At 40.3% G+C, this 27,930-nt stretch overlaps 1 protein-coding gene across 1 annotated transcript in view; it reads left to right on the top strand.

The window, feature by feature from the left end:
- Nucleotides 1-27,930, top strand: part of PLCE1 (phospholipase C epsilon 1) — a 235,555-nt gene that overhangs the window by 138,888 nt on the left and 68,737 nt on the right. Inside the window, 10 exon segments of the mRNA XM_023546914.2 lie at nt 635-780; nt 3,869-4,127; nt 5,584-5,789; nt 11,611-12,286; nt 18,368-18,550; nt 19,621-19,738; nt 20,693-20,849; nt 24,193-24,315; nt 24,402-24,538; nt 25,983-26,221. Of these exon segments, the coding sequence (XP_023402682.2) occupies nt 635-780; nt 3,869-4,127; nt 5,584-5,789; nt 11,611-12,286; nt 18,368-18,550; nt 19,621-19,738; nt 20,693-20,849; nt 24,193-24,315; nt 24,402-24,538; nt 25,983-26,221 (2,244 nt within the window).

The raw sequence follows: 27,930 nt of genomic DNA, 5'->3' as shown, positions 1-27,930 counted from the left end.
AGATGTAAATAAGTTAACATATGTAAAGAACTTAGAACAATGCCTGGGATACTAAAACAAACAAAAAAATTGTTGCCGTCAAGTAGATTCCAACTCATGACAACCCCGTGTGTATCAGAGTAGAGCTGTGCTCTGTAGGGTTTTCCGTGGCTGATTTTTTGGAAGTAGATCTCCAGGCCTTTCTTCCAAGGTACCTCTGGGTAGACTCAAACCTCCATCCTTTCAGGTAGCAGCAGAGCAAGCTAACTGTTTGCACCACCCAGACACATAGTAGTGTGTGCTGTTTAAGTATTAGTTACTATTATTGATTCATTTGATTAGCATAATAAATAATGCATTTGTAAAAGATAGTTCAAATATATTTAAATCAAAATTATCCTTAGGCCTTATTTTCCCATAGTCTCATGGAATTTTATAGCTCGAGAGGGATTTTATGAATTACCTTCTCCAGCTTCCTTATTTTAAAGATGAAGAGATACAGAAAGGTTAAGTGACTTTCTCAGAATGCCATAACAAGGAAGTGCTTGGCTGGGTCTTTTGCTTTCTTAATACCAAAAAAGAGTTTCTTGTGAAAAAATAGTTATCAGGCTTCCAGGCCATCGTTTCAGTGGGTGTTCCCCTCTTCATTTTCCAGGTGAGCTCCTGGGTGACGTGGCTGATCCTCGCGGCAGGCTCCATGGAGGAGAAGCGGGAAGTCTTTTCGTATTTGGTGCATGTGGCCAAATGCTGCTGGAACATGGGCAACTACAACGCTGTCATGGAGTTCTTGGCTGGCCTCAGGTAATGTGTTTATCTGGGCATAGTTTCCTTTTAACAGCTGAATGGCACTAAGTTCATTGCCAGGGTAGCTTCAGTTTGCAGTGATTATTTTAGCTCCACAAGCCTTGTCCATCAGAGATGTCACAAGTTCAGCCCCTGTTGACCATTCATGATCCTACTTAACTGTGTCTGCTTTGATCCCATGCTCTTGCCAAATCGAATGAAATTACCTGGTTGCTTAACCCATCAGCCCCATCACTGCCATCTCTCCTTCCTTTCTATTCCATACACCCTACTGTTATCTATCTATCTACCTATATCTGTCTCTCTTTCTCTCTATCTTACTGTATGCCAAGCACTAGGCTAGGCATTTTTCATGCATTATATATTTTAATTCCAAAATAATTTTTTGAGGTAGGTACTATTATTATTCCTACATTATACAAGAGGAAACTAATGTTTAGAGAACTTAGATCATTCACCAAGGTCACCTGGCATGGCTAGGACTCAGGCAGCCTTGATTTCAGAGCCCATACTCTTAACCACTATGATATCCTGTTCTTACGCATTCTCCATCCAGCTAATAACAAAGATCGCCGTTCTGCCAGTACTGTTTCCCCGCCTTATTCCTTTTCACCCTTGGGGATCTGGCATAAATTGCTGCCCCTCACTGCCCTGGGAGACAGCGTATATGAGGAAAAGCTTGAGTTACACAGTCAGAATGACAGGAAATTAAGTCCTGGTGTCCTCATTAAGGAAACCCTGGTGGCGTAGTGATTAGGTGCTACGGCTGCTATCCAAAAGGCCAGCAGTTCAAATCCACCAGGTGCTACTTGGAAACTCTATGGGGCAGTTCTACTCTGTTCTATAGGGTCACTATGAGTTGGAATCGACTCAGTGGCAATGGGTTTTGTTTTGTTTGTTTGATCATCATTAAATAGCTGTGTCACCTGGGCAAGTTATTTGACCTCACTGAACGTCAGTTTCCTTGTTTGGAGAATGGGAATAATAATAAAAAGCACCTACCTCTAGGGTTGCTCTGAAGATTCAGTGAAAGAGTAGAAAATGTTTAGCATGTGTGTCCAGCATATAGTAAGACTTCATAAGTAGTAACTGTTTTTGTTGTAATTGACTAAGATTCACCTTCCCCCTGAAGGTTCTCACTGTAAGTGGATCTTGCTTCACAGCAGTATAGAGATTTTACTTTGACTCTCCAGGTCCCTGCATATGAAGTGGGGATGGAGGAGAAGAGGAAAACTCCTAGAGTTGGACATTTTTCTTCTTTTTGAATTTCCTTAGTAAGAATAAACTCAAATGATCATGTCACTGGCATTTAGAATGATCCTACAAATGCACCAGGCATGGCTCAGTGCTGTGGTGTATGGGAGGAAGGGAAAAATGGAAAAAGTATTGGGAGAACAGGAGGCTGTTCTCCTAGATGATTTTTGTTTTATTTCTTTTTAATTATGATTTTGGTGAATGTTTACAGAGCAAATTAGTTTCTCATTAAACAATACAGATTGTTTTGTGACATTGGTTGCCAGCCCTGCAATGTGTCAACACTCTCCACTTCTCCACCCCAGGTTCCCTGTTTCCATTCATTTAGTTTTCCTGTCCCTTCCTGTCTTCTTGCCTTTGCTTTTGGGTTGGTGTACCCATTAGTCTTGTGTGCATGATTGAACCATGAAGCACTACCCTCACGTGTGTTATTGTTGGCCCTATAGACCTGTCTCATCTTTGGCTAAAGGGTGAACCTCAGGAGTGACTTCAGTACTGAGTTAAAAGGGTGTCCGGGGGTCATACTCTTGGGGTTTCTCTAGTCTCTGTAAGACCAGCAAGGCTGGTCTTTTTTGTGTGAGTGTGAATTTGAATTTTGTTCTACATTTTTCTCCCGCTCTGTCTGGGACCCACTATTGTGATCCCTGCCAGAGCATTCGGTGGTGGTAGCCGGGCACCATCTAGGGGATTTTTGTTTTATTTGTGATAAAGTTTCTACAAAAATCCTGTTACTTTTAAGAAAAAATGATCAAGTTATGATTTAAAAAAAGGTCTGTTTTAATGGTGATTATCCTTCTGTGTGGAGCGTGGGTGGCACAGGCAGTTTACAATTGGCTGCTCACCTAACGGTTGGTGGTTTGAACCCACCCAGTGGTTCCAAAGAAGAAAGATATGGTGAACTGCTTCCATAAAAATTACAGCCAAGAAAATCCTATAGAGCAATTCTACTCTGTACCACATGAGGTCACCGTGAGTCAAAATCTACTCCATTGCAATGGGTTTGGGTTTTTTGGTTTTATCCTTCTGTGTTTGCCTGGCAAGATGGTGCTAGCTTTTGTCTGGAGACCTGACTTCCTCTCCATGTGGATGTGACTGTCCTCACAGCATGCCCGCTGATTTACCCAAAGTAAACAATCCAAGAGAGCAAGGTGGAAGCGGCAATGCCCTTTATGTCCTAGCCTCAAAAGTCACACCCTGTAACTTCTGCCATATTGCCTTGGTCACATAGGACTGAACTGATTCATTGTGGGTGGGGATTACACAAGGCATCAATACCAGGAGGTGTGGATTGTTGAAGGCCATCCTGGAGACTGACAGCCACATACCATAGGTTAGGGATTTCAGTTGATACAAGAATGGCCTTAGGATAACCCAGGGAGGCCTAGGTTGAATTTGTCTTTCAGACCCAACTTAGTTTGAATAATTAACTTATCTCACATGCCTGTATCTGTTTTGCTCTGCCCTATTTAATATTAATAATTAATATTGAGCTTCCGTTTATAAAAATAATATTAATATCATTTAGTGAAGTAGGTGGATCTGAATCCTAAATAAGTATTAAAACTAAAGGAAACTTGGAAGGTCAAAAGAATGAATTTGTATGGAATTCAGGTGATTTATTGTAAACTATATTACTTCTCTTCATTCTTAGAAAAAAATGTCGTTGGACACTGGAAAAAACTGTCGATGGGTAAGAGTGATAATTACAACTTGATGAGCATAGTTAATGTCACTGGTCTGTACATGTGATGATTACTGAAATGTCAAGTGTTTTGTTACATGTGTATTTAACACACACACACACACAAAAGAAGTCATTTATTTGTAATAGGTCAAGAAAAGTCCTAAAAATGTGGCAGTTTATGGACCAGTCTGACATTGAGACCATGAGGAGCCTGAAGGATGCCATGGCTCAGCACGAATCATCCTGCGAGTACAAGAAGGTGGTGACCCGGGCGTTGCACATTCCTGGCTGTAAGGTGGTTCCATTCTGTGGGGTGTTTCTGAAGGAGCTCTGCGAAGTCCTTGATGGAGCCTCTGGCCTCATGAAGCTTTGCCCACGATACAACTCCCAAGAAGAGACTTTAGAGGTGAGGCCTTTCAAAATCATCATGAGTCAGGGTCATGCTGACACCTGCCTCACCACTCCTGTGGGAAGGGATAACTTATTAAATGCAGAGTTATTTGTTGTTATGCTCTTATTGGATAACAAATAGGTCCTTGAAAGTTCTGGAAAAAAGAATGCCGGCTAGCACTGTCATTGGCTTAAAAACATTAGGTTTGTTTTAATGGGCCAATGTGTAAGTACACGTGGAAAAGGGTGTTTTTTTGTTGTTTTTTTTTTTTAAGGTTGATGGATTTTTCTTCTCATAATGGTTGGGAATGTCTGAATACAGAGAATAAAGAAAGTTAGGTGAGAACAAAGAAAAGGAGGAGTCAGTGCTATTTCATCCTTTTTGGGAGGACACTGGGAAAACGGTGCCTCCGTGTTAAAGATGCATTCCAGGCTCCTGGTCACAGTGACCTCAATTCTCCCAGGCTTGTTCCTTCTTTTTCCTGACTCCCATGTGGAGAGAATGGTATGAGCTGTGACTCAAGACACTGGGCATTGGAGAGAAGGGACATTAAGAAACTGGAAGGGAAAGATAATGAAACATCCCTGTAAGGTGTTTAGAAATGACAGAAGGTACTAAAATGGGGAGAACCTTGGGGATAATTTTGAGGTGTCCATACCTTGAAGTCTCAAATCTATGGTCATTCTTACTGTGATGACAACACTTACTGCTGACCTTTCTCACTCACACACACAAACATACCCCTTCCCAGTGGGATTGAGAAGACTCTGCTAAAACAACTTCTTCTGTGTCACCTGGAACAAAAACGTGGCCTTGGTGCCTGGATTGTTGAGAGCTCCTGGCAGGTACAGGTTACAGCTCCAGTTTGCATCTCTCTGGCTTATGAGCTGGAATAAAAGTGCAACAAACGGAGGAGGGAACCTCAAGTTCCCAAGCTTCCCCCACACCAGTTCTCTCACTTCTCAGGAAGAGGGAATGCTGCATTCTTGGCCCAGAAGCCTTTGTGTTACCATAAGATATATGGGAAATAAACTAAAATGTCACCTTTCTTTAATGTTTTCCTTGGGTCCCAGTAACTTTATCTAGTTCCATAGAATAATATTCTTTTGTCGTTGCTTTTCCGCAATTCTCACTACAAGGGTAAAATGACCTTGCCTTTCCTCTGTAAACTGGCTAATCTTCTCCCTGGGGAACCTTGAAATAATATTGCTTTTTGTGTTTTAAATTCAAAGTGGAGTGTTGGCTCCTAGAGGGACTAAAGTTGTCTTAGTGGAAACAAGAGTGAGTTTCGACATTTCATGTGGTGAAATGAAAACAATGTTTTTCCTGGAGGTTCTTGCTTTCTCTCTGATAAAATATGCACAAATGCCGTTATTTATGACTATTAGGATTTAGTTTCCCTAGCCAAGTAGGTTTCTCAGGCATATCATATTAAGTTGAAACAGCAAATTCTCCATGTATTTCTCTATAGTTTGTAGCGGATTACAATGGACAAGATAATTTCTTACAACGAGTGGGACAAAATGGCTTAAAGAATTCAGAGAAGGAGTCCACCGTCAATAGCATCTTTCAGATTATCAGGAGCTGCAGTCGAAGCCTGGAGGCGGAGGAGGAAAGCAGCCCCAGTGAAGGAAACAGCTCCAGGAAAAATTCCTTGAAGGATAAAACTCGGTGGCAGTAAGTTTTACATTTTAAAAAGAAGGAGACTCGCTTTTTCTTCCACGTTGGTTAGTCTTTTTCCTACTTCATTTTGGTTTTATGGCCACACTTAATAGATTCAGTGGTAGAAACCTCGCTTTCCATGTGCCAGACCCAGGTTCAATTCCAGCCAGTGCACCTCATGCATCGCCACCAGACCCAGCTGTCAGTGAAGACTTGTGCGTTATTATGATGCTGAACAGGTTCAGCAGAGCTTCTAAACTAAGACAAACTAGAAACAAAGGCCTGGTTCTCTACTTCCAAAAAAAATCAGCCATTGAAAACCCTTTGGGTCACAGTGTTCCGATCCCCTTGTGTATGGGGTCTTCATGAGTTGGGGGCCAACTTGAGAGCACCTAACAACACCACCACTATTGTTAAAGCCTGCTTTTTTTATATTCAAACTTTAGTAATTGTGAATCAGAATTTGGCTTTCTGATTTGGTTGCTGTGTTCTACGATTACTGCTCATAATTTAACTTCTTCCATCTGTTATCCCTAAAAAAAAATTAGGGCTCTTCTGCCATTTCTAAAAATTTAGAAAATTAAATCTCAGGGTTAGAACCATGATCTTTTATTTGTTTCATAGTTTCTGAAGCAATCGTTTTCATTAATTACTGGGCAGGGTAGTGGGGTTGTCTTAGTCATCTAGTCCTGTTATAACAGAAATACCACAAGTGGATGGCTTTAACAAAGAGAAATTTATTTCCTCACAATAAAGTAGGCTGTAAGTCCAAATCCAGGGCATCAGCTCCAGGGGAAGGCTTTCTCTCTCTGTTGGCCTTCTCATCAATGTTCCCCCAGACTAGGAGCTTTTCACACAGGGACCCTGAGTCCAAAGGATGCTCTCTGCTCCTCGTGCTTCTTTCTTGGTGGTATGAGGCCCCCAACTCTCTGCTTGCTTACCTTTCCTTTTTATCTCTTGAGAGATACAAGGTGGTGCAGGCCACACCCCAGGGAAACTCCCTTTACATTGGATCAGAGATGTGACCTGGGCACAGATGGTGTTACAATCCCACCCTAATGCTTTTAACATATAATTACAATCACAAAATGGAGGACAACCACACAATGCTGGAAATCATGGCCCAGCTAAATTGATACACATATTTTTCGGGGGACATAATTCAATCCATGACAGGGGTGGATATTAAAATATTTTTAAATCAAGTATACTGACTTAGCTCTGTGGCTCTGAGTTAGTAGGTGTGGGATGGTACCCAGAAGTCAAAAATTTTAACAGCCCTCTCCAGCCTCTGGGTGATTCTGAGTCTGGTGGTTCAAAGACCTCACTTTGAGAAACACTGCTCTGTGTCGTGTTTTAAAGTTAGCCTGGTTTACAGAGAGCAGCTATGGCTTTGTAATTGTTCTCTTCTTACAGTTGCTGTTCATTGGGGGGAATTGTAGTCTAGGCAGACATTTTTACCCACAACCAAATGAAAAGTGCAGAAATCAGTGATTTGGGGCCATGCCTTGCATCTCTTCAAGGCCATTTGCTCATGGTCACACCTAACTTCAAATGGCCAGACAGAGCCTAGCCCAGGTGGAGGAATTTTTTAGGACCATCACAAGCTATAGGTCTTCTGGATTGTATATCTTTGCCACCTAAAGTATTTATTTGTAGTCAGCACTTTTGAGTCATATGATGCAATGATCTCGGAGTCCTTATATTTGTGTATGTGTGCTTGTGAGACTTTGCTATCTGTTTCACCAGGCCTTTTCTGATTGCCTGTGTGTGTTTGTGTGTGTGTGTGCACACGCATGTGCTCACGCATCTAGAGTGAGAAGGATGACATTGTTCTTAGAACATAATGTCAAACCATTCTTTGGAGTTGTAGAGCCAGATGCTTAAAATCACCTGTGAACACAAAAATGAACGTCTTGTGTCTGAATTCTTAATGTGTTTATTTTTTAAAAAGGTAAACCTAAATTCCAGATTTCCCCGCACAATCTTTGGGCTTTCATTCAAACCTCATCATTCTCCCATGGAACACCCAGACGTTTGAAGGTTAACTGTTATGGCCCTTACCACAGTGTCTCGACCCTAAATCTCAAATGTCTCACAAGTATCTTCTAATTTTTTTTTTCTTAAATCTCAAATCAGAGATCATTTGGAAGTTTCCTCACTAACAGTCCTCTTTCAAAACATGCGAACACTTAGGTTTTAAATGGTCCTCAGTAGTTGCTGACATAAATGGCAATCTTCAGAGGGAGAGGAGTCCCTGGGTGGTACAAACAGTTAACTACTTGGCTGCTAAATGTTGGAGGTTCAAGTCCACACAGAGGTGCCTTGGAAGAAAGACCTGGCAATCTGCTTCAGAAAAATCAGCAATAGAAAACTGTTTGGAGCACAGTTCTACTCTGACACAGTGGGGTTGCCATGGGTCAGAATCAACTTGGTAGCAACTTTTTTTTTTTTTTTGTATAGGGAGAGGACCATCTATAAATAAGCACATGGCTGCACGGGAAGCATATCAGAATGTTACAGCTATCTCTGTATATAGATATCAGTTATACATCTACTTCCTTCCACAAAGGATTTTCTAGATTTTTATAAGAATAAATATGAGTAATTTAGGAATATTAAAGAAAAGGGAAAAAAAAGACAGAGAAAAATAAAACATACAAAAATGTGTATGCTACACAGTCCTGTATTGTAACTAAATTTTGTTCTAAGCTTCTCAGTGGCCAAAGAAAAGAGTAATCATAATTCATGACAAGGTTCACAGTGTTTGTAAGAAAAATCAAACACATATAATCAGGAGAAGCACAGCTTTTCCTCATACTGAGATCTGGCCAGAATGTCTTCCTGAAATCCTACTGTAACATATATGTCTATTATTTTAGAATCATAGGTAATTTAGATATCTAATATTTAAAATAGTTAGATGATGCCTAAACAGTCTCATATAGGGTCTTTTTATTACAGCCTTCATTTGGGGTTGTGTGTGTGTGATTGTGTGAACATGTGTGTTATTTAAAAGATGTCAATTTTTCTGAAATACTTTTAGACATGCTACCTTTGAGCCTCAGACTTTGAGCTTTCCTTTGTCATCCTTTCCTTTCCCCTTGGGTTCCTTCAAGTGCTAAATTACTTGCATCATCCTGTCACCTCTAATGATATTTTTATTCACAATTTTCTGCTTGTTCCCTTGTCCTAAATCATTTGTCATCTATATTCACTCCCATCTCCTATTTTCCAGACCCTTTTGTAAGCACTCTTAGAAAGGAAAAAAAAAACGGTGAAGTCAGATTGAAATCCTCACGCTGAAACAGCAGACACTATGTACCTAAGTACCAGTCGTAATTTCCTTACCACGAGTGATTGCTACTCTGAAAAAAAAAAAAACTCTGAAAGGAACCTCTAAATACACAAGGTGGGGGGCGGAGGTGTTTAATAGAATTAACTGAAACCAGATCATAAAACACTGTTTCTGGGACCATCTGCTGGGACTTGGGAATCCGTTCCTGAACCAGAGTCCCACGTTAAAATGGATTGTGTGTGGTAAGGGAATTTCCAGATCCCGAAGCCCATAGAAACTGTGCTTTGCTGATGTGGCTACAACAAAGACTCTACCAACACTAACCTCCAACCCTGTTCATGTGGCAGCAACCAAGCCTCTGAAAACTACAGCAAGAAAGAAGGGCCAATCTTAGGGCCCTTTGGTTCACCTACCCTGAAGGATACTATTAGAATTCTTCTCAAATCTCACTGCTAGTCTGGCCAGAAAACCCACCAGAAGCATTTAAGTAGTCGAGGAAGGTGTTAGGTTAATTAAAAGCAAGAGTTTGGGAAGCCGTTTAAAACACTAAATTTTATTATAGGGAACAGCTGTAGCAAGTCATTTTTAAAGGGTATTAGATTTTCTTTTATCCGAAAAGATTGGATTTGACCTTGTTTATCTTGATGATTCTTGTTCAAATAATCATGTTAAATTTCTAGGAGGTAATGAATAGTCGCACAGAAAATGTATAAACAGGCTGACACATAACCCATTTTTTGCCTAATATAAGATTTTCATCAGGAAATATAGAAAAACATTTGAGACCCGGAACCTGTGTAAGGCAGAAACTTGTCAGAGAAGGAAAACTCAAATATTTTCTACTAAAACACGCGATAGGAACGTGGTAAGACTGCACCCTGTCAAAGGTGGAAAGCTTGTGAGACTCAGAAAAACAAGGCAGTCCCATCAAGTTCTGGCTCTCACAGGTTTCACTGTACTAGAAAAGTCCCATTTATGGCTTCTAACTCAAGGCTTTTAACTCAAGGATGCTACAGAACCTCTTCGGGGTTAAGATACAAACCCTCCTGTTTTTACTCCTTGGTCCCTTCCTTAAAGCGTATGACCCACCTTTGGCAGGGCGGTTTCTTCACTGGTGAACCACATTTTTATCTCTGGTTAACTTTACTTCATTCTTAAATAGCTCTTGAAGTTCCACCTTATTTCTTCTTGTAAACCCACAGAAACTTGTCTTCTGAGAGAACCAGACACATAAATGCATAAAATTCATTTTATCTCCTGTGAGACAAAAACTACTAGTTTCCTGCTTGAAATGAACTTATTTCATCACAAGCAATTGTCAGTTTTATAGTAGACATTAGTGTTCCTGGACTAATGCTTTTGAATGGAATTATTAACATCTGGCATTAGTTCTTTTTGTGCCATAAAATAGAAACTGACACCAAGAGAGACAATGCCCCCTCTCTCCCAGCTTACATTATCTCTGAGCAGAGGAAACAGGCTCCAGAAAAGCCTTATGATTTTTCTTTCCAGAAACTTTTGCTCATAATGCTTGCAGTTTTTCACTGGAAAATACTTGATTTAGCTCAGAACCAAAATTAAATGGGATATGGGAAACACCATTTCTTTTTCTTGCCTTCCTCCAAGATCCTCCTGGCCTTGGTAATCCAGGTTCCTGACCCAGGGAAGGGAACTTGCTAAATTTTCCAAGCAGACTTTTCCTTGATGTACACACACACACACACACGCGCACATACACACACACAGAGTCAAGCCCAAGTCAAGGCTAGTTGTTCTTGCTCCTCTGACCACCATGACCATGTCCCGTTGAGTGTCTTTGCGCTGGGCATTTTGTTATTGTTAATAGAGGTACTTCTAGGTCCAGCCTATTGAGCCTTACTATCACCTGTTTTAGCCCCATCATATTGAGCTGATAAATTTTATTTATGATTTAACTAGAAGGCAGTAATGAAGATCACAAGCCTTTGAGTTAGATAAGTTAGAATCCCACATTGGCTAGGCATCTTCTGAGCTGGATAACCTTGAGCAAGTTACTTCTCCTTTCTGAACCTCAGTGTTCTCCTAGGTAAAAAAGAATAATAAGTGCAAAAATATATGTAAAGTACTAAACAGTTCCTGACACAGGGGAAAACTAAAAAATGATGAAGGTTGTTACTATTGATACAAAAATATAATAACTGATCTAGTAATATCCTTTCCTTATGCCTACGGTGGACACATTGATAATTTATAAGGATTTAGAATACTGTTATAAAAAAAATTACTCTGCAGTGGATACTGGTGATACAACATAGAGAATGAAATTAATGTCACTAAATTGTACACAAAGAATGGTTGAAATGGCAAATGTTTTGTTATATATATATTATCACAATAAAATTTTTTTAATTACTCTGCAATTTTAGTGTTTTATATTTCCTATGCTAATTTCAATTCAGAGTAGGATAAAAAAAAATGAAGCCCAATTTTAGTGAAAGGCTTTTGGTTGCTCTCACTTCGGAGAATGGGACAGACCAAATTTGTGTCTCTTTCCATCAGGTTTATAATTGGAGATCTGTTGGATTCAGAAAATGACACCTTTGAGCAGTCCAAAGAATGGGACCCACATGGAGCAGAAGAGCCACTGAAGGCCTTCGACCACGGCACGGAGCTCATCCCCTGGTATGTGCTGTCCATCCGAGCTGACGTGCACCAGTTCCTGCTACAGGGAGCCACAGTCATCCACTATGACCAGGACACGCACCTCTCTGCCCGCTGCTTCCTCCAGCTTCAGCCTGACAATAGCACCTTGACCTGGATAAAGCCCATCACTGCCTCCCCAGCCAGCGCTAAAGCCAAATTTGGTGTGCTTAGTAATACAGTCGAACCTGGCAAATTCCCGTTACTGGGCAGTGCTGGAGTAAGCGGACTGGCAGAGGGAGTCTTGGATTTGTTTTCAGCCAAAGCTGTGTACATGGGACACCCGGGCATTGATATACACACTGTGTGTGTTCAGAACAAACTGGATAGCATGCTTCTCTCAGAGACTGGTGTGACGCTGCTGTATGGACTTCAGACCACGGACAATAGATTATTGCACTTTGTGGCACCAAAGCACACAGCCAGAATGCTCTTCAGCGGATTGTTGGCACTCACTAGAGCTGTGAGAAAGATGAGGAGGTTCCCTGACCAGAGACTGCAGTGGCTGCGGAAACAGTACGTCAGCCTCTATCAGGTAAGGGGTGCACTATCACTCTTTCCTCAGTAGCATAACTCTCAAGAGCACCCACTCTGTAACCCGACTGCCTGGGTTCATGCTCCTAGCTCTGCCCCTTACTATCTGTGTGACCTTGGGCAGCTTTTATTAACCTCTTGATGCCTCAGTTTCCTTATTTATAAAATACATAACAATTTTATATCTTATATATAACTAGCGATACCTATTCATAGGGTGATTGTGATGATCAAATGAGTTCCTATGCATACATAATGTGCTCAGAATAGTGTCTGGCTCTTAGCAGGTGCTATCATCATTATGAGAAGGAGCCCTGGTGGTGCAGTGGTTAAGCCCTCAACTGTTAACTGAAAGGTCTACGGTTCCAACCCACCAGCAGCTTCTCGGGAGAAAGGTGGAAGTCTGCTGCCTTAAAGATTTACAGCCTTAGAAATCCTATGGGACAATTCCACCCTGTCCTCTAGGGTTGCTATGAGTCGGAATTGACTCAACGGCAATGGGTTTAGTTTGGTTTAGTTGACCGGATACATTGGAAACCTCTACTTTGGAAACTGAAATCCTGATTCATCGCCTAAGAGTCCAAGTGATTTTGAAGAGTTATTTAACTTACTGTGTATTATTGCCTAATTGTAGAACTCCTAAGGTTAAAAGACACTTTCCTAAATGCTGAATAACTCATACATTGAGTGTTTCCTAACCAGGCTTTTCATGGCAGCAGCCCTAAGGGGCAGTTTCTCACAGTCGTCTTCTTAAAGGGAGTGAGTTTCTCATTAGCTCTAAATTAGCAGATATTTTAATACTCCATGGTGGACAGGACTGTCCTGACCCAGATGGTGAGAAGAGGCATTGGTATGTTTAAGGAGTAAGGAGGGCGCAGATTGTTCAGAAATTGAGTCATAGGCCCCACCACAATGTGACTGTTGAAATGGCATCATCAAATGAGTTGTATCAAAATCTTCAGTTTTTCTTTGTTATGTTTTTCTATCTTGATGGGGAAAATAATTATCTTTTTTACTGATGTCACAGAACAAAAAGAAATATGGCTTCTATCACTCAAATAGCCAATTTCATGTACTTTTCAGAGTTCTGTCATGTTTCTGACAATTTAAATAATTTTTTTTTCTGGGAAGTCAGTGGTGACTCATACAGTGCCCACTTCCCCCTTTTCTCATACCCATGCAATGCTTATGCGTAGGGATCATTTCCTGGATAACTAACTAAATTAACTATTTAATTAATTAATAAGAAGGTAGGCCCATGTACATGGTTATCCTAATGCTACATAGTCCCTGGAGAAGGTCATCATGCTTGGTAAAGTAGAGGGTCAGCAAAGAAGAGGAAGACCCTCAACGAGATGGATTGACACAATGGCTGCAACAATGGGCTCAAGCATAACAATGATTGTGAGGGTGACGCAGGACAGGGCAATGTTTAATTATGTTGTGTATATAGGGTCGCTATGAGTCAACTCAACAGCCCCTAACAACAACAACAACACAGTACAAAGCCAGTTTTAGTTAACTCATCTAGAATGGGAACCAAAGGACCTGCTTCCTGTCTCCTCCACAGGGAGCTTTCAGTTTACTTGCCTGCTTTGAAAGAAAGGTCTTCAGGAGCTGTTAGGAATATTGATTTTTAATTATAGTCATTCCTCTGTCGTCTAGAACTATGAAATCCATCAAACCTGGAAAGAGGCTTTGAGCTCAATTCCAAACACTGTCACAAAGCCTATGCGATTTATTTGCTTTCTTTGTTTCTGTCTCAGGCTTATAGCATAGGTAACTGAATTTACACATAAGGCGTATTTGGTTTTCTCATTCATCCGGGCAGCCTTCAGTTCTTGCTGAAGGAGCCACCAGCCGAGACCATGAACAGCAGAAGTAAGAGGTGCCTCTGGGGCAGAGACAGGGGAAATGACCTGAAGAAGAGAGGCATGCGTCTTGGTCCTGCCCAGCTGCGTTGGCACACCCCACCCCTTCCTCCACCCCTGGCATGGAACCCGCAGTGCAAAAGCACAACATCTACGTCACTACTTCTGAAAGCCTAAGTGCTGCTCTTCCACAAAGCGTTGTTCTACGTGAGCCATTTACTTAGGGACATGCCTTAGAAACGGATGCTTAAGACTTCTTTCTAAAAAATGTGGAAAAGGCCAATGAACTGATCATTTTCTCAACATATAGACCAGAGACATAAAAAAGATGCCCATTTGGTGCTCACAGAACAAAAGGTCAAATAAGCATGCTAAATACCCTTCTTGGTGATTTCCAATACAAGTCAATACAAGTTAGCATATTAAAAAAAATATAAAGGCTCTGAGAAATCCCCATGTACAAAAGAAACCTTTTTAAATTTACCTACAAGTTAAAGAAATGTGTGAAAAGTCTTTTGTGTTTTTCCAAATTTCTATTAACAGTCATTTAAGAGTTTTATATATATATATATATATATATCCCCAATTTGGGAATGGCTGATATAGAAAATAATCTTTCCAACATCCAGATCCCTTATGTGGTGAGTGTATATGAAGTTACTTTCAAACACCACAAGTATTTTAGTACTGGTGTATTTAAACTGATCTTAAAAAAAAAAAAAAATTTTTTTTTTTTTTTTAATGGAAGTAGTAATGAGAGAGAAAGCAAAAGATAAGAAGTAGTAACATTTGTAGTGAAGCCTAGGGAAAACAGGAAAATGCGAGACAGTAAGCTTGCAGAGGGATATTGCTATGGGGTGTGGAGGAAAGACAGGTATCGTGACTTTTGGCTTGAACTTACCATGGGCAGAGCAGAAGGCCCATCTTTGGAAAGAGTGAGCAAGTTACATGCCATTGAACTTCTTTGGTCGTAAGCAACAGAAACTGACTCTGCTATCTTAAGTTAAAAAAAAAAAGGATTTATTCAAAGGCTGTAGATTAGTGGATTAGATTAAAAGACGGTCTTCAAAATGTCATATGCAAAGATTTGCCAAGAGGCAAAAGTACATGTATATGTTTTAGGGAATCGATTTCCCAATCTTCGACTTCCAAGTGAACTGTTTTCTAAAGCTGAGAATGTACCTTCACTCACACCCACGTGGAAAAGGGTTCATCTTTCACTCATCTCAAATCTTACTGTGCTGTGAAACGAAAGAAATGTTCAAAATACATTGGAGTTTCCAGAAAGCCTCCTTTAATGACTAAAATAAAGCATCCTGCCTTTTCCTGCCCTAAACATATTTCTGTTAAAACCAAAACCGACCTCATTACCATCGAGTTGTTTTTGACTCATAGCAACATGTAGTACAGAGTGGAACTGCTCCATAGGGTTTCCAGGGAGCAGCTGGTAGATTCAAACTGCCGTCTTTTTGGTTAGTAGCGAAGCTCTTAACCACTACGCCACCAGGGCCCCATATTTCTGTTAGGGATGTTAAAAATAATCAAAACTCTTAAGAACTATACAGATATCTGTATAGTTCTTGGGATCAAAGTGACAACAAAAAAACCAAACCAAACCTGTTGCCATCAAGTTAATTCTGACTCATAGCGACCCTATAGGGCAGAGTAGAACTGCCCATAGAGTTTTCAAGGAGCGCCTGGTGGATTCGAACCGCTGACCTTTTGGTTAGCAGCCATAGCACTTAACCACTACACCACCAGGGTTTCCAAAGTGACAACAGCAACTTGAAAAATTAAGGAATTTTAGGGGGCAGTGAGCTTACGTTAATGGGGGAGGAACAACTCAGAAAAGGAGGGCAAGAATGGATACACAACTCAAAGAACATAATCAGTGTCACTAAATTCTACATGTAGAAACTGTGGAATTGTTGCATACTCTCGACGACAACAACAAAAGAAAAAAATTAAAACTCAAAGAAATTGAAACATAAGGTTTATTCTGAGCAGTTATTCTATATGCATATAAATAAGGAGACCATTCTGATTCCAGAAAAAAGCAAATGGCTTGAAATTTGCTAGTTACAATGAAGCTTATAAAAAAAAGGAGAGTAGAAGATCAACCATCGGCTAATCTTAATATGATTAATTGAACCCTGCCCTCCCCATTTTTCTGGGATCAACTGATACCAGGTCACAAGGCAGTCACTGGCTCTCTGCTCACCTTCAGCCATGGCTTTTGAAATTCAAATTTAGTAAACTTGGATTCCAACCAAGGAAGAAAAGAATAGCAACTTCCGGTAAAAGAAAAGCTGCTGGCAAGATTAATTTTGGTCAGGAATTTCTTTACAGTGAATATTTACTTTCATCATAAGAAACCCTTAAAATCAAAGTAAGTTGTCTGTTATTAATTTTTCCCTTTGACAAGGTAAAAATTGGCCTCTGTTGGGATGTTCTGAATTTTAGAAAAACCAAAGGAGTGGAGATTAATGATGCTGATTCTTTTATATATAATTGTAATGGGTGTATCAAAATTTCCAAGATTTGTTGGTTAAAATCCATAGATAAAAAATTTATAATTTTTTTCAGATTCAGTATATATTATTCAATAAGATAACCAACCCTAAACCCATTGCCGTCGAGTCGACTTCGACGCAGCGACACTATAGGACAGAGTAGAACTGCCCCATTGGGTTTCCAAGGAGCAGCTGGTGGATTCAAACTGCCAACGTTTTGGTTAGCAGCCGAGATCTTAACCACCACCCCACCAGGGCTCCATTCAAGAAGATAGTTAAAATTAATTACCAAACTGTGTCATGAAATGTTTACTCCAATTTAGAGCCAATCTTAGTGTCTTACTAGCAGGGAATCTGTTCAGCAGACCTGCCTCAGGAGGAATGATCTCCAGCCATTTTCATCCTCTGTGTCACTGCATTCAAGATTCCTATTCCCATGTGGGAGATTCTGATTGGCTTATTTGGGTCATCTGCTGATTATTGGTCCCCTTGATTGGCAGAGCCATCAAAACTATGTCCAATAGAAAATGGATAGGTAAAGTAAAAAGAAGGAGGAAACAGATAATGGACAGGCATAAGTCTCAGATGCCCACTGCAAGAGGTTACCAAAAGTTTTCCCAGTCAAGTACCCAAGTTACTCAGGATATCGGGCTTCACAACAGGATACAGGAAATGGGAATTCATAACTCCAATTCATACAATCAGAAAGGCACTGACCATTAGGATGAAAGAGCAAGCAGACACCAAAAAAGCCTCTTTGTTATTTGCATATTATTGGTAATAAAACAAAATATATTTACAAGTACTTAGTTGGAACTGCAAAGAAGGGATAGCCTTAAAGGTTTTCAGAGAGTAAAGACAGTATATGGAAATTAGGCCTGTTTTATATGTTCTGAAGTAGCATTGATACCGTATTTAATTCATATGCCACTTTTTGTGGTTTTATTAATTGGCTTTACAGATTTATGGGGAGAATCATTAACCATTGTTTAATTAATTAATAAGTTCTTGCTGCTGCTCGCTTACAGCATGTTGCACAGAGTTGCCAATTAAGAAGCAGCTAAACCATTGCCTGCCCCTTGGGTATGTTTTTGCTCCTCCCAGCATCATAATGTGCATGGTGTTCTGAGTCCCATGAGCACTCTCTATTCATGGATTTCAGTCACTCTAGCGGATGACAGCCTAAGTATTTGAGATGTTCCTCAGGGTCCTTGAAAGTGAATTTCACGTATGCCACATACTGTATATTTTAAATCAAAATATCCTAAGCTTAGATGAAGATCAACCTGCAGTTTTGCAATGACAGGCAAATTGAACTTGGTTTTACTTAGATAGATTGACACACACGTACTCAAGTCCTCTAAAGCTCTAATTTGCAAGGTCATAATGAATTCTCCTACAATGGGAGTTCTGTAACATAACCTCTGAAATTTGTTTTAATCATAATTGAATGTGACCCTGTTAAAGCAAGTCACTGAAACCTAGCAGGGAAGCCACTAGGACAACAGAGACGTGGTGAAATCCCCCAACAGAGAGTCCCAACGGTTAAAAAACAGCCACTTGGGTGGCTGGATCGTTATCCTTCTGTGGCCACCTGTGCTTTTCCATCTCTATGGAAATTTACTGGAAGCCATTAATGTATTTATTTCTGCATTACTTCCCGCTCCCTTATGTGTTCAGCTTGTGGTTCTTTTACAGGAGGATGGACGATATGAAGGCCCAACTTTGGCTCACGCTGTGGAGTTGTTTGGAGGCAGACGATGGAGTACTCGAAATCCCAGCCCTGGGACATCAGCCAAGAGTGCTGAGAAGCCCAACATGCAGAGAAACAACACCCTGGGCATAAGCACCACCAAGAAAAAGAAGAAAATTCTCATGAGGGTAGAGTATTCTGTGTTTATTAAGCATAAAGCCCAATTCTCTGGGACTATTTTATGGTCTACATCTTCATAAGCCACTTTAGGTCATTGAGATTGGGGAAAAGATGGGTTATGAAACAAAATACAAGAGCTTACCAGGTACTTCCTGGGTACGGGGCCCAGCCCTAGGAACTGAATCAACACTAAAAGAAAGACGGGGTCCATAGAGGGATGCAGACATGTAAAGAAATACAATGAGATCTAAATGAAAGTCATTGTTGAGTCTGTCTGCAAAGTGCTATGGGAGCAGAAAGAAGGAAATTAAAAGGGTAAGAGGCAGGCATGGAAGGTTTCACAGGGAAATTTATTGATGGGTCTTGAAGGATATGTAGGAGTTTATCAGGCAGACAGGATTGGGGGAAGCATCCCTGGCAGAGAGACAATGTGGAGGCATCAAAGACTAGACTTATTCAGGGAAGCAAGTGTAGTTCTGAGTAGTTGGAGAATGGCCTCTGTCATGGACAAGGAAGGCTAGAAAGGGACAGTAGGGTCAGATTATGAAGGTGCTAGTGGGCCAAAATGCTATATGTAGAAAACAATTTAAAATATATTATCACCTTAGCCCAAAAAAAGCAATGGGGTTTTGCTTCATAGTTACCTAGAAAGAGTCCTACTCTTTGCATATGTGAGGTTATTAATGCTAAAGGTGAACTTTACCTGCTTCATAATTCTGTCTCTACACAGAGATTCCAGAGGTTCTATACCTCCCCTGCTCTGCCTCCCACCCCTTATAAAAAAAAAACCCTTATAGTGAAGACTAACCAAAATGTCGGCAGTTTGAATCCACCAGGCACTCCTTGGAAACTGTATGGAGCAGTTCTACTCTGTCCTGTAGGGTCACTATGAGTTGGAACCGACTCAATGGCAAGGGGTTTGGTTTTTTTGGTTACTGAGTTCACCATGTTTTTTTTTTTTCTTTTGAGTTCACCATGGGAGGCAGTGTGGAAGGTGATTAGGTCAGGAAATTGAGACCCGCCTAAACTAAAGCCATGATGGGAGAGAAATAAAAAGTTGTGAGTTTTCTGTTCTCAGGGTGAGAGTGGAGAGGTAACTGACGATGAGATGGCAACCAGGAAGGCCAAAACGTACAAGGAGTGTCGAAGCCGGAGTGGTTCTGATCCTCAAGATATTAATGAACAAGAAGAATCAGGTAAAGCAGCATTTTCACATCTGAAATAGATTTTTTTTTTTTAATGTGGGAAAAAATATGCATTTGGTTTTAAATTGCAATTTAAGTATTGTGGGCACTTGTGACAAAATTTGTTATCTTGGTAAGTATACTTACCTTTGTTTTTAGCCAGATGATGAAACCCAAGAGGTGTTTTTGCAAGCATAGTGAACATGGAAGAAAATTCTTATTAGCTGACTTGTTATTGCTGAAAAGGAATATTGTATATACAGGATACAACTTAATGGATTAGACTAGTGATTCTCAACCCTGCTTAGACATTAGAGCTTGTAAAAAAAAAAAAAAATCTGGATAATCTTTAAACTTTAAACCTGAAATCAAAACTACTATCCCCTGAAGTCTTCTTTGAGCCAAAAAATAGCTTATCTGAATTAAGTACGTCCATCTACTTTGAGCATTGTGCTTTTAAAGAATTTGCTATGTAAGATCAAATTGACAGGGGCAACTCAAAAGGTTGGATGGGCGGTTTAGAGGGCAGTGAGTTTAAGATAATGATGGTAGAATAATTTGAAGATGGATAGCAAGAATGGTAGCACAACCTGAAGGATGTAATCAGTGTCACTGAATTATACATGTAGAAGTTGTTGAAATGGTATGTCTTTGGCCATGTATACTGTCACTAAAATAAAAAGAAAATGTCTAGTTGCCCTGGCCACACCCTAGACCAAATGAATCAGAATCTCCATCTGGAACCTAGACATCTATATATTTTTTAAGCTCCCTAGACGATTTTAATATATAGCCAGCTTGAGAGCCCACCAGATTAGTCCATTCATCAAAATACCTTGATGCCTCTTGTATAGAAATCAGCTACATAGATGGATTTACTCAGATATTTAAAGGCATCTTTGATTTGATTTCTGAAGGAAAATATAATCTGAGTCATTGTCTGTCTTCTGTCCTTCTTCCTTACAGAGACAAATGCCATCACCAGCCCTCCTAACCTTCTCCCTTCCAGAAGAGCCCACTCTTTGACCACGGCTGGGTCCCCTAGCTTGGCTGCCGGGACATCATCTCCCATCAGGCCAGTGTCCTCCCCTGTGCTGTCTTCTTCAAACAAGAGCCCGTCCAGGTGGGGCCTTAACATGATAAAACAGGGGAACCCTCACATCACTGAAGTTACATACAAGGGCATATTTTAGTTGTCCATGGGAAAACTGCGTCTAAATTTGACTTATAGTTAAGCTGATATAAAGGAAAATTTAAATGCCTCTGATTTTCCTAATTGTATATTCCTACTTTCTCTTATTACTATATCAGTACCCAAAACCCAAACCCAAACCCTGTTGCTGTCAAGTCAGTTCCAACTCATAGTAACAGTATAGGACAGGGTAGGATTCCCCCATAGGGTTTCCAAGGAACAGCTGATGGATTTGAACTGCTTACCTTTTGGTTAGCAGCCGAGCTCTTTACCACTGCACCACCAGGGCTCCATATCAATACCAGTACCTATAATTGCTTCTAATTATTTGAGAGACCAGTCCTTCAAAGATCGGTAGCAGTAACAAAACAAGCTGTGATTCTCTAAATCTGCACTGTCCAATATAGTAGCTGCTAGCTACATGTGGCTATTTAGATTTAAATTAATTAAAATTGAAAATTCAAATTTGGCATCAATTAAGGGTGATAGTAGCACAGCATAATTAATGTAAGTTGTATACCGGAAGAAATGTTGTATTGGCAAATGTTGTGTTATATATATTTTTTAATAACAATTTAAAAAAATGGAAAATCCAGTTTCTCAGTCATACTAGCCACATGTTAAGTGCCCCGTAATCACAATTGGAGCTTGTGGCTACTATGCTGAACAGCACAGTTATGAGAACACACCTACCATTGCAGAAAGTCCTATTGGACAGCCGTGCTCAAAGTGAGGAATAAATCATGAAGTTTTAAGGTAGGCTACTTGATCCAGTTTGCTAATGAGTAGAATATATTTCAATGCTTTTCTTATATGTGGTATATGATGCATATGTCTGAAGAAATGAATTCAACTATTGCAGCAAGTTGGATATAATTCTAAAACTGGTTATAATAGTCAATTATTCTATAAAGACCATCCAAATTACAGACTTGAAACAACATCTACTCTCACAGAAGAACTAATATTAAAATGAAAGCCTTTCAAAGGAAACTAGAGTGCCACTTCGTCTCCCTCTGTTGTTGTTGTTGGATGCCATGGAGTTGATTCCAACTAATAGCGACTCCATGTGACAGAGTAGAACTGCTCCATTGGATTTTTGGCTGTAATCTTTATGGGAGCAGATCACCAAGTCTTTCTTCCATGGAACCAGTGGGTGAGTTCAAACTGCTAACATTCCTGTTAGCAGCTGAGTGCTTAACTGTTGTGACACCAGGGCTCCTTTCATCTCCCTCTACCCTACACTTAAGTTTAAGAAATACAGAAGCACCAGAACCAAGCTAAAGCAGGTCCTGTTTATCTAACAAAGGAGTGGAAGGAGGAGCCCTGGGAATGGGCCTGTGCAGACATTGGCTTTGTGAACGTTGCTTTCACACACAGAGGTCTTCCTCTCTCAAGGAAGCTTGCTATTGATAAGAACCCTGCAGTAAATCATCTTTTAAAGGGAAGAATCCATTCACAGTGTGAGTGTTGCACTTATAATTTAGGCTTTTTACATTCAGAGTTCTACAGTTGGTGAAACTGGGTAACAGGTGTATGAGTATTCTTTGTACCAGTCTTGCAACTCTTCTGTAAGTTTAAGTTTATATCAAAATAAAAAGTTACCCAAAAAGCAGATTTTTTTTCTTACATGATATCTTTAGCCTATGCAGTATACTGGGTAAATAAAGTAGGCAGATCAGCTGGATGAAGTGGCCCTTCTCTTTGTTTCAGTCACTCATGAGCAGGGAAAAGAAGGTTCGAGTAAGGAAGGAAAATCTTTTAAAATAGGGTAGAAGTAGAGAAACTAACATGCTACATGCAAGATCGCAGGGCCCAGCCACAGGACAACATGGACCAGGATCAGCTAAGCTATTCTAAATAAGAAAGACAAGGCAAGAGAAGAAAACTCTAACGGTGTTAACAGGAAAAGAAAAACTGAGTCCTAATTCTAGAATGGGAAACAGTGGACAGATAGAGTTCCCTAGAGTCAGTGGAAGATGGTTTCCTGCAGACAGTAGCTAGCCCTGGGACTGGAAGGAAGACAGGGAATTTATCTGTTTAAATGCAAATGAAGGAGCCCTGGTGGCACAGTGGTTAAAGTACTTGCCTGCTAACTGAAAGGTCGGCGGTGAGAAAGATGTGGCAGTCTCCTTCCATAAAAATTACAACCTTGGAAACCCTATGGAGCAGTTCTACTCTGCCCTATAGGGTCATTATGAGTCAGAAATGACTCAACAGTAATGGGTGGAAACGCAAATGATGAAGCCACTTTATCTGGCCTTTTTCCTCTTCTCGAACCTCCACCCTCTACTTCCCATGCCACTCTGGGGACCAACAACCTATGCCTACAAAGCAGTATAAATCTGTGCTCTTCCATTAATAGAGGTGACCTCCAGACATCAACACAAAATAATTTTCCATGAATGAATGTTATCAGGATTGAGGGTAAATTGGGTATTCATTACAATATTCTCTATACTTTCTCGCATACTTGAAATATTTCCCCAAAATACAAAGACAGAAACCAAAAAGACCTCGTTCACTGATTTGACTAAAAACCATGGTCAAAATTTTCCTCTTACTATTTTGTCAATGAACCAGTATAGAAAATAGGAAACGTTGTTTTTTTGTGAAACAGCAGGCTGACATTCTGACTGAGTGTACTGATGTTTTTATATTGAATAGATACAGACTTGGCAGGTACAAAATATAATCCTAGGCAAAATTGGCTTCTTTCCACTCTTAATATTTTTCTGACTCACATTTTCCGTTAATATTAAAGGCCCTTCCTTTTTTTCGTCTAAGAACTGCTTAAAACAGGAAAAAGAAAAGACAGATTGATACATTCAGACTTTCTTTCCAAATGTGTTTCTATAATTTTGAATATAGAAAGGAACACACATGATTTTTTACAGATTATGATTGAGTAATTTGGGCCTCTTTTTTTTTTTTTTAAATGACTCTTCCTCAGAAACTCGGAACCTAGGAGGGTTTTTGCCCGTCGACTTGTGATTTCAGAGGACTAGTGGAAGAATATTCATCTCGGCTTTGTGCCCTTGTTAACTAGGCTGCAAATATGAAGTGGTGTCTTTATATAATATGTTTTACTTCCTGTGACACAACCGTAGTTTAATTTTGAGAGAAATGAAAAGAGAGCCTGGAAAATAACCTCAACTTTAAATAACTTGTAATCCATCTTTTTGCTTATATTGCAAATCAAAGAATGACTCTTGGGGCAGAATGAAAAAATCAGCGGGCGGTTTTGCCCATTAAGGCCATGTCTTTGTTGTAGTGCTTGGAGCAGCAGCAGCTGGCACGGGCGGATCAAAGGAGGAATGCAGGGTTTCCAGAACTTCATGGTTTCAGACAGTAACATGAGTTTTGTTGAATTCGTTGAGCTGTTTAAATCATTCAGGTACGACGTGCTTTCTCCTTATTCTTTTTCAGCCCCACTTTGTTCTAACAATACTAAATGTGAGGTGTTTTCCGTTCTCTGTTCAGTGTAAGGAGCCGGAAGGACCTCAAGGATCTTTTTGATGTCTACGCGGTACCCTGCAGCCGATTGAGCTCCGAATCTGCCCCGCTCTACACCAACTTGACAATTGAGGAAAACACCAGTGGTCTTCAGCCTGACTTAGGTTTGTTGAACATTCTGAGGTTTCCCTTTGAGACCTCCCTGTCTAAAAATGAAGTTCAAAGGAGTCCCTGGGTGGCGCAAACAGTTCAGCGCTCGACTACCAACTGGAAGATTGACCATTTGAACCCACCCAGACACCCCTCGGGAGACAGGCCTGGCGATCTGCTTCGGAAAGGTCACAGTCTTGAAAGCCCTGTGGAACAGTTCTACTCTGCATACATGGGGTCGCCATGGGTTGGAATCAACTGCATAGCAACTAACAACAAAAACGACCTCAATCAATAAGACAGCTTCCTTCATACCAGCTGGCATAAAATTCAACCAACAAGGGAATAAACTAAAAATGAAGTTCAGAGCTCCAATCGCACAAACCTTCAGCCTCCCCCACATCTCCAAAACACTTAGAAAATTATTTCAGGGTGTCACCTGGTGTTGTTGAGGGTGGGATGCTATTGACATTTGAGGCAAAGAAATTCATCATTGGATGGGCCTGTCCATGTATTCCAAGGTATTTAGCCAGTTGTGCCCTTCAGTCATTGTGACAGCCAAAAGTCCTTTCTGGCCCACTTTGGTATGTCCACTAGGTGGGTGGTATGTCCCAGTTGAGAACCACCATGGTCTCTTTCCTGCCTATAAGCAGATTAGTGCTCAGTCCCAGAGAGGTACAAATGGGTACTCAGTCCCAGAAGATACCTGTCTGCCTTTTTGACAAGGAGATTCTTTAATGATCTCTGCAGAGCACTCCCATTTGAAAATCCAGGACATTTTTCCGATTCTGTAAACCAGATTGCCTAGTTCTTTTATCTCACTCACCATCGCCACCACCATTACCATCTCAACCCATGCTTTTTTTTTTTTTAAACCACCCATGCATTTTTATGCCTGTTATTTTTCTCTACTTGCTGGAAAATGTAAAAACAAAAACTGTTCTCTTTCATGCAGTTGCTTCTTAGGTATTTAAAAGTTTGTGTTGTCCATAAGCTAAGAATATTAACCATTATTAAACCTTAGCCAAAAATGTGAACAGCTATGAATTAGTCAAATGATTACACTTTTAAGGTACAGAAAAACTGATTTTAAGGGTATATCTTCAGTCTTTACAGACATAAAAATATAGAAGTAGTTATTCTCAAAAGCCAAATTCCACATTTGGCCTCAAGTCCTTAATTGATTCTACATCTAGTTCCCATCTAATATTGAAGCTCCTGGAATTTTAAGATCATGGACCTAGCTCTATCTTAGTTTCTTTTATTTATTGATTGATTCATTATTTATCCCTTCAGCTATGTGAAGCCAGCAGTAAGCACTGAGTTTGATGGCTTTTTTAGTCAAGTTGGTGAAGAGTTTCTCTAGTTTAGTAATTCCACAACACCATAAGCTCCAAAGTGAACTTTGTGAACGATGCTGGCTATCTTGTCCATGTTCTGTGGGTGGTTCTGTTTCAGATTTGTTGACCAGAAATGTCTCGGATTTGGGGTTGTTCATTAAAAGTAAACAACAGCTTTCAGACAACCAGAGGCAGATATCTGATGCCATCGCAGCTGCAAGTATTGTGACAAATGGGACTGGGATTGAGAGCACGTCCCTGGGCATATTTGGAGTTGGCATACTCCAGCTCAATGACTTCCTAGTGAATTGCCAAGGAGAACACTGCACTTATGATGAAATCCTCAGCATCATTCAGGTTTGTACAGATGTTGTGTATGCACATATATGTAATGCCTCTTAGTGTTTTAATAGTTTTCTGCGGAACGTAAACTCTGTCCATGCTTCTTCCAAAAGCCTTCAAGCCTGGGACAGAAATGTTGTTGTTGTTGATAGGTACAATCAAATCAGTTCCAACTCATAGCAACCCTATGTACAACAGAACAAAACACTACCCAGTCCTGCGCCATCCTCACAATTGTTGCTATGTTTGAGCCCATTGTTGCAGCCATTGTGTCAGTCCATCTCATTGAGAGTCTTCCTCTTTTTTGCTGATCATCTTTTTATCAAGCATGATGTCCTTCTCCAGGGACTGGTCCCTCCTGATAACACGTCCAAAGTACGCAAGCCGAAGTCTCACCATCCTCACTTCTGAGGAGCATTCTGGCTGTACTTCTTCCAAGACAGATTTGTTCATTCTTCTGGCAGTCCATGGTGTATTCAGTATTCTTCTTCAACATCATAATTCAAATGCATCAATTCTTCTTCAGTCTTTCTTATTCACTGTGTAGCTTTCGCATACCTCTGAGGTGACTGAAAATACCATGGCTTGAGTCAGGTGCGCATTAGTCCTCAAAGTGACATATTTGCTTTTTAACACTTTAAAGAGGTCTTTTGCAGAAAATTTGCCCAATGCAATACGTCACTTGATTTCTTGACTGCTGCTTCCATGGGTGTTGATGGTGGATCCAAGTAAAATGAAATCCTTGACAATGTCAACATTTTCTCCATTTATCATGATGTTGCTTACTGGTACAGTTGTGAGGATTTTTGTTTTCTTTATGTTGAGGTGTAATTCTTACTGAAGGCTGTAGTGTTTGATGTTCATCAGTAAGTGCTTCAAGTTCTCTTCACTTTCAGCAAGGAAGATTGTGTCATCTGCATAACACAGGCTGTTAATCAGTTTTCCTCCAATCCTGATGCCTGGTTCTTCATATAGTCCAGTTTTGGGGATTATTTGCTTAGCATATAGATTGAATAAGTGTGGTAAAAGGAGACACAACCCTGACGCACACCTTTCCTGACTTTAAACTATGCAGTATCCCCTTGTTCTTTTTGAACAACTGCCTCTTTGTCTGCGTACAGGTTCCTCATGAGCACAATTAAGTATTCTGGAATCCCCATTCTTTGTAATATTATCCATAATTTGTTATGATCCACACAGTCGAATGTCTTTGCATACTCAATAAAACACAGGTAAACATCTTTCTGGTATTCTCTGCTTTCAGCCGAGATCCATCTGACATCAGCAATGATATCCCTTATTCCACATCCTCTTCTGAATCTGGCTTGACTTGTTGGCAGTTTCCCGTCAAGGTACTGCTGCAACTGTTTTTTAATTATCTTCAGCAAAATTTTACTTAAGTGTAATATTAACAGTATTGTTCAATAATTTCTGCCCTTTCTGTGGAATGGGCACAAGTATGGATCTCTTCCAGTCAGTTGGCCAGGTAGCTGTCTTCTAAATTTCTTGGCATAGATGAGTGAGCGCTTCCAGTGCTGCATCCATTTGTTGAAAGATCTCAGTTGGTATTCAGTCAATTCTTGGAGCCTTGTTTTTCACCAATACCTTCGGTGCAGTTTGAACTGCTTCCCTCAGTACTGCTGGTTCTTGATAGGCTACCTCTTGAAATGGTTGAACATCGACCAGTGCGTTTTGGTATGGTGACTCTGTGTATTCCTTCCATC

The sequence above is a fragment of the Loxodonta africana genome, chromosome 16, assembly GCF_030014295.1.
Source record: "Loxodonta africana isolate mLoxAfr1 chromosome 16, mLoxAfr1.hap2, whole genome shotgun sequence".
Lineage (NCBI taxonomy): Eukaryota > Metazoa > Chordata > Mammalia > Proboscidea > Elephantidae > Loxodonta > Loxodonta africana.
The sequence above is the reverse complement of the archived record's forward strand: the minus strand, read 5'-3'. Positions and strand labels throughout refer to the sequence as shown.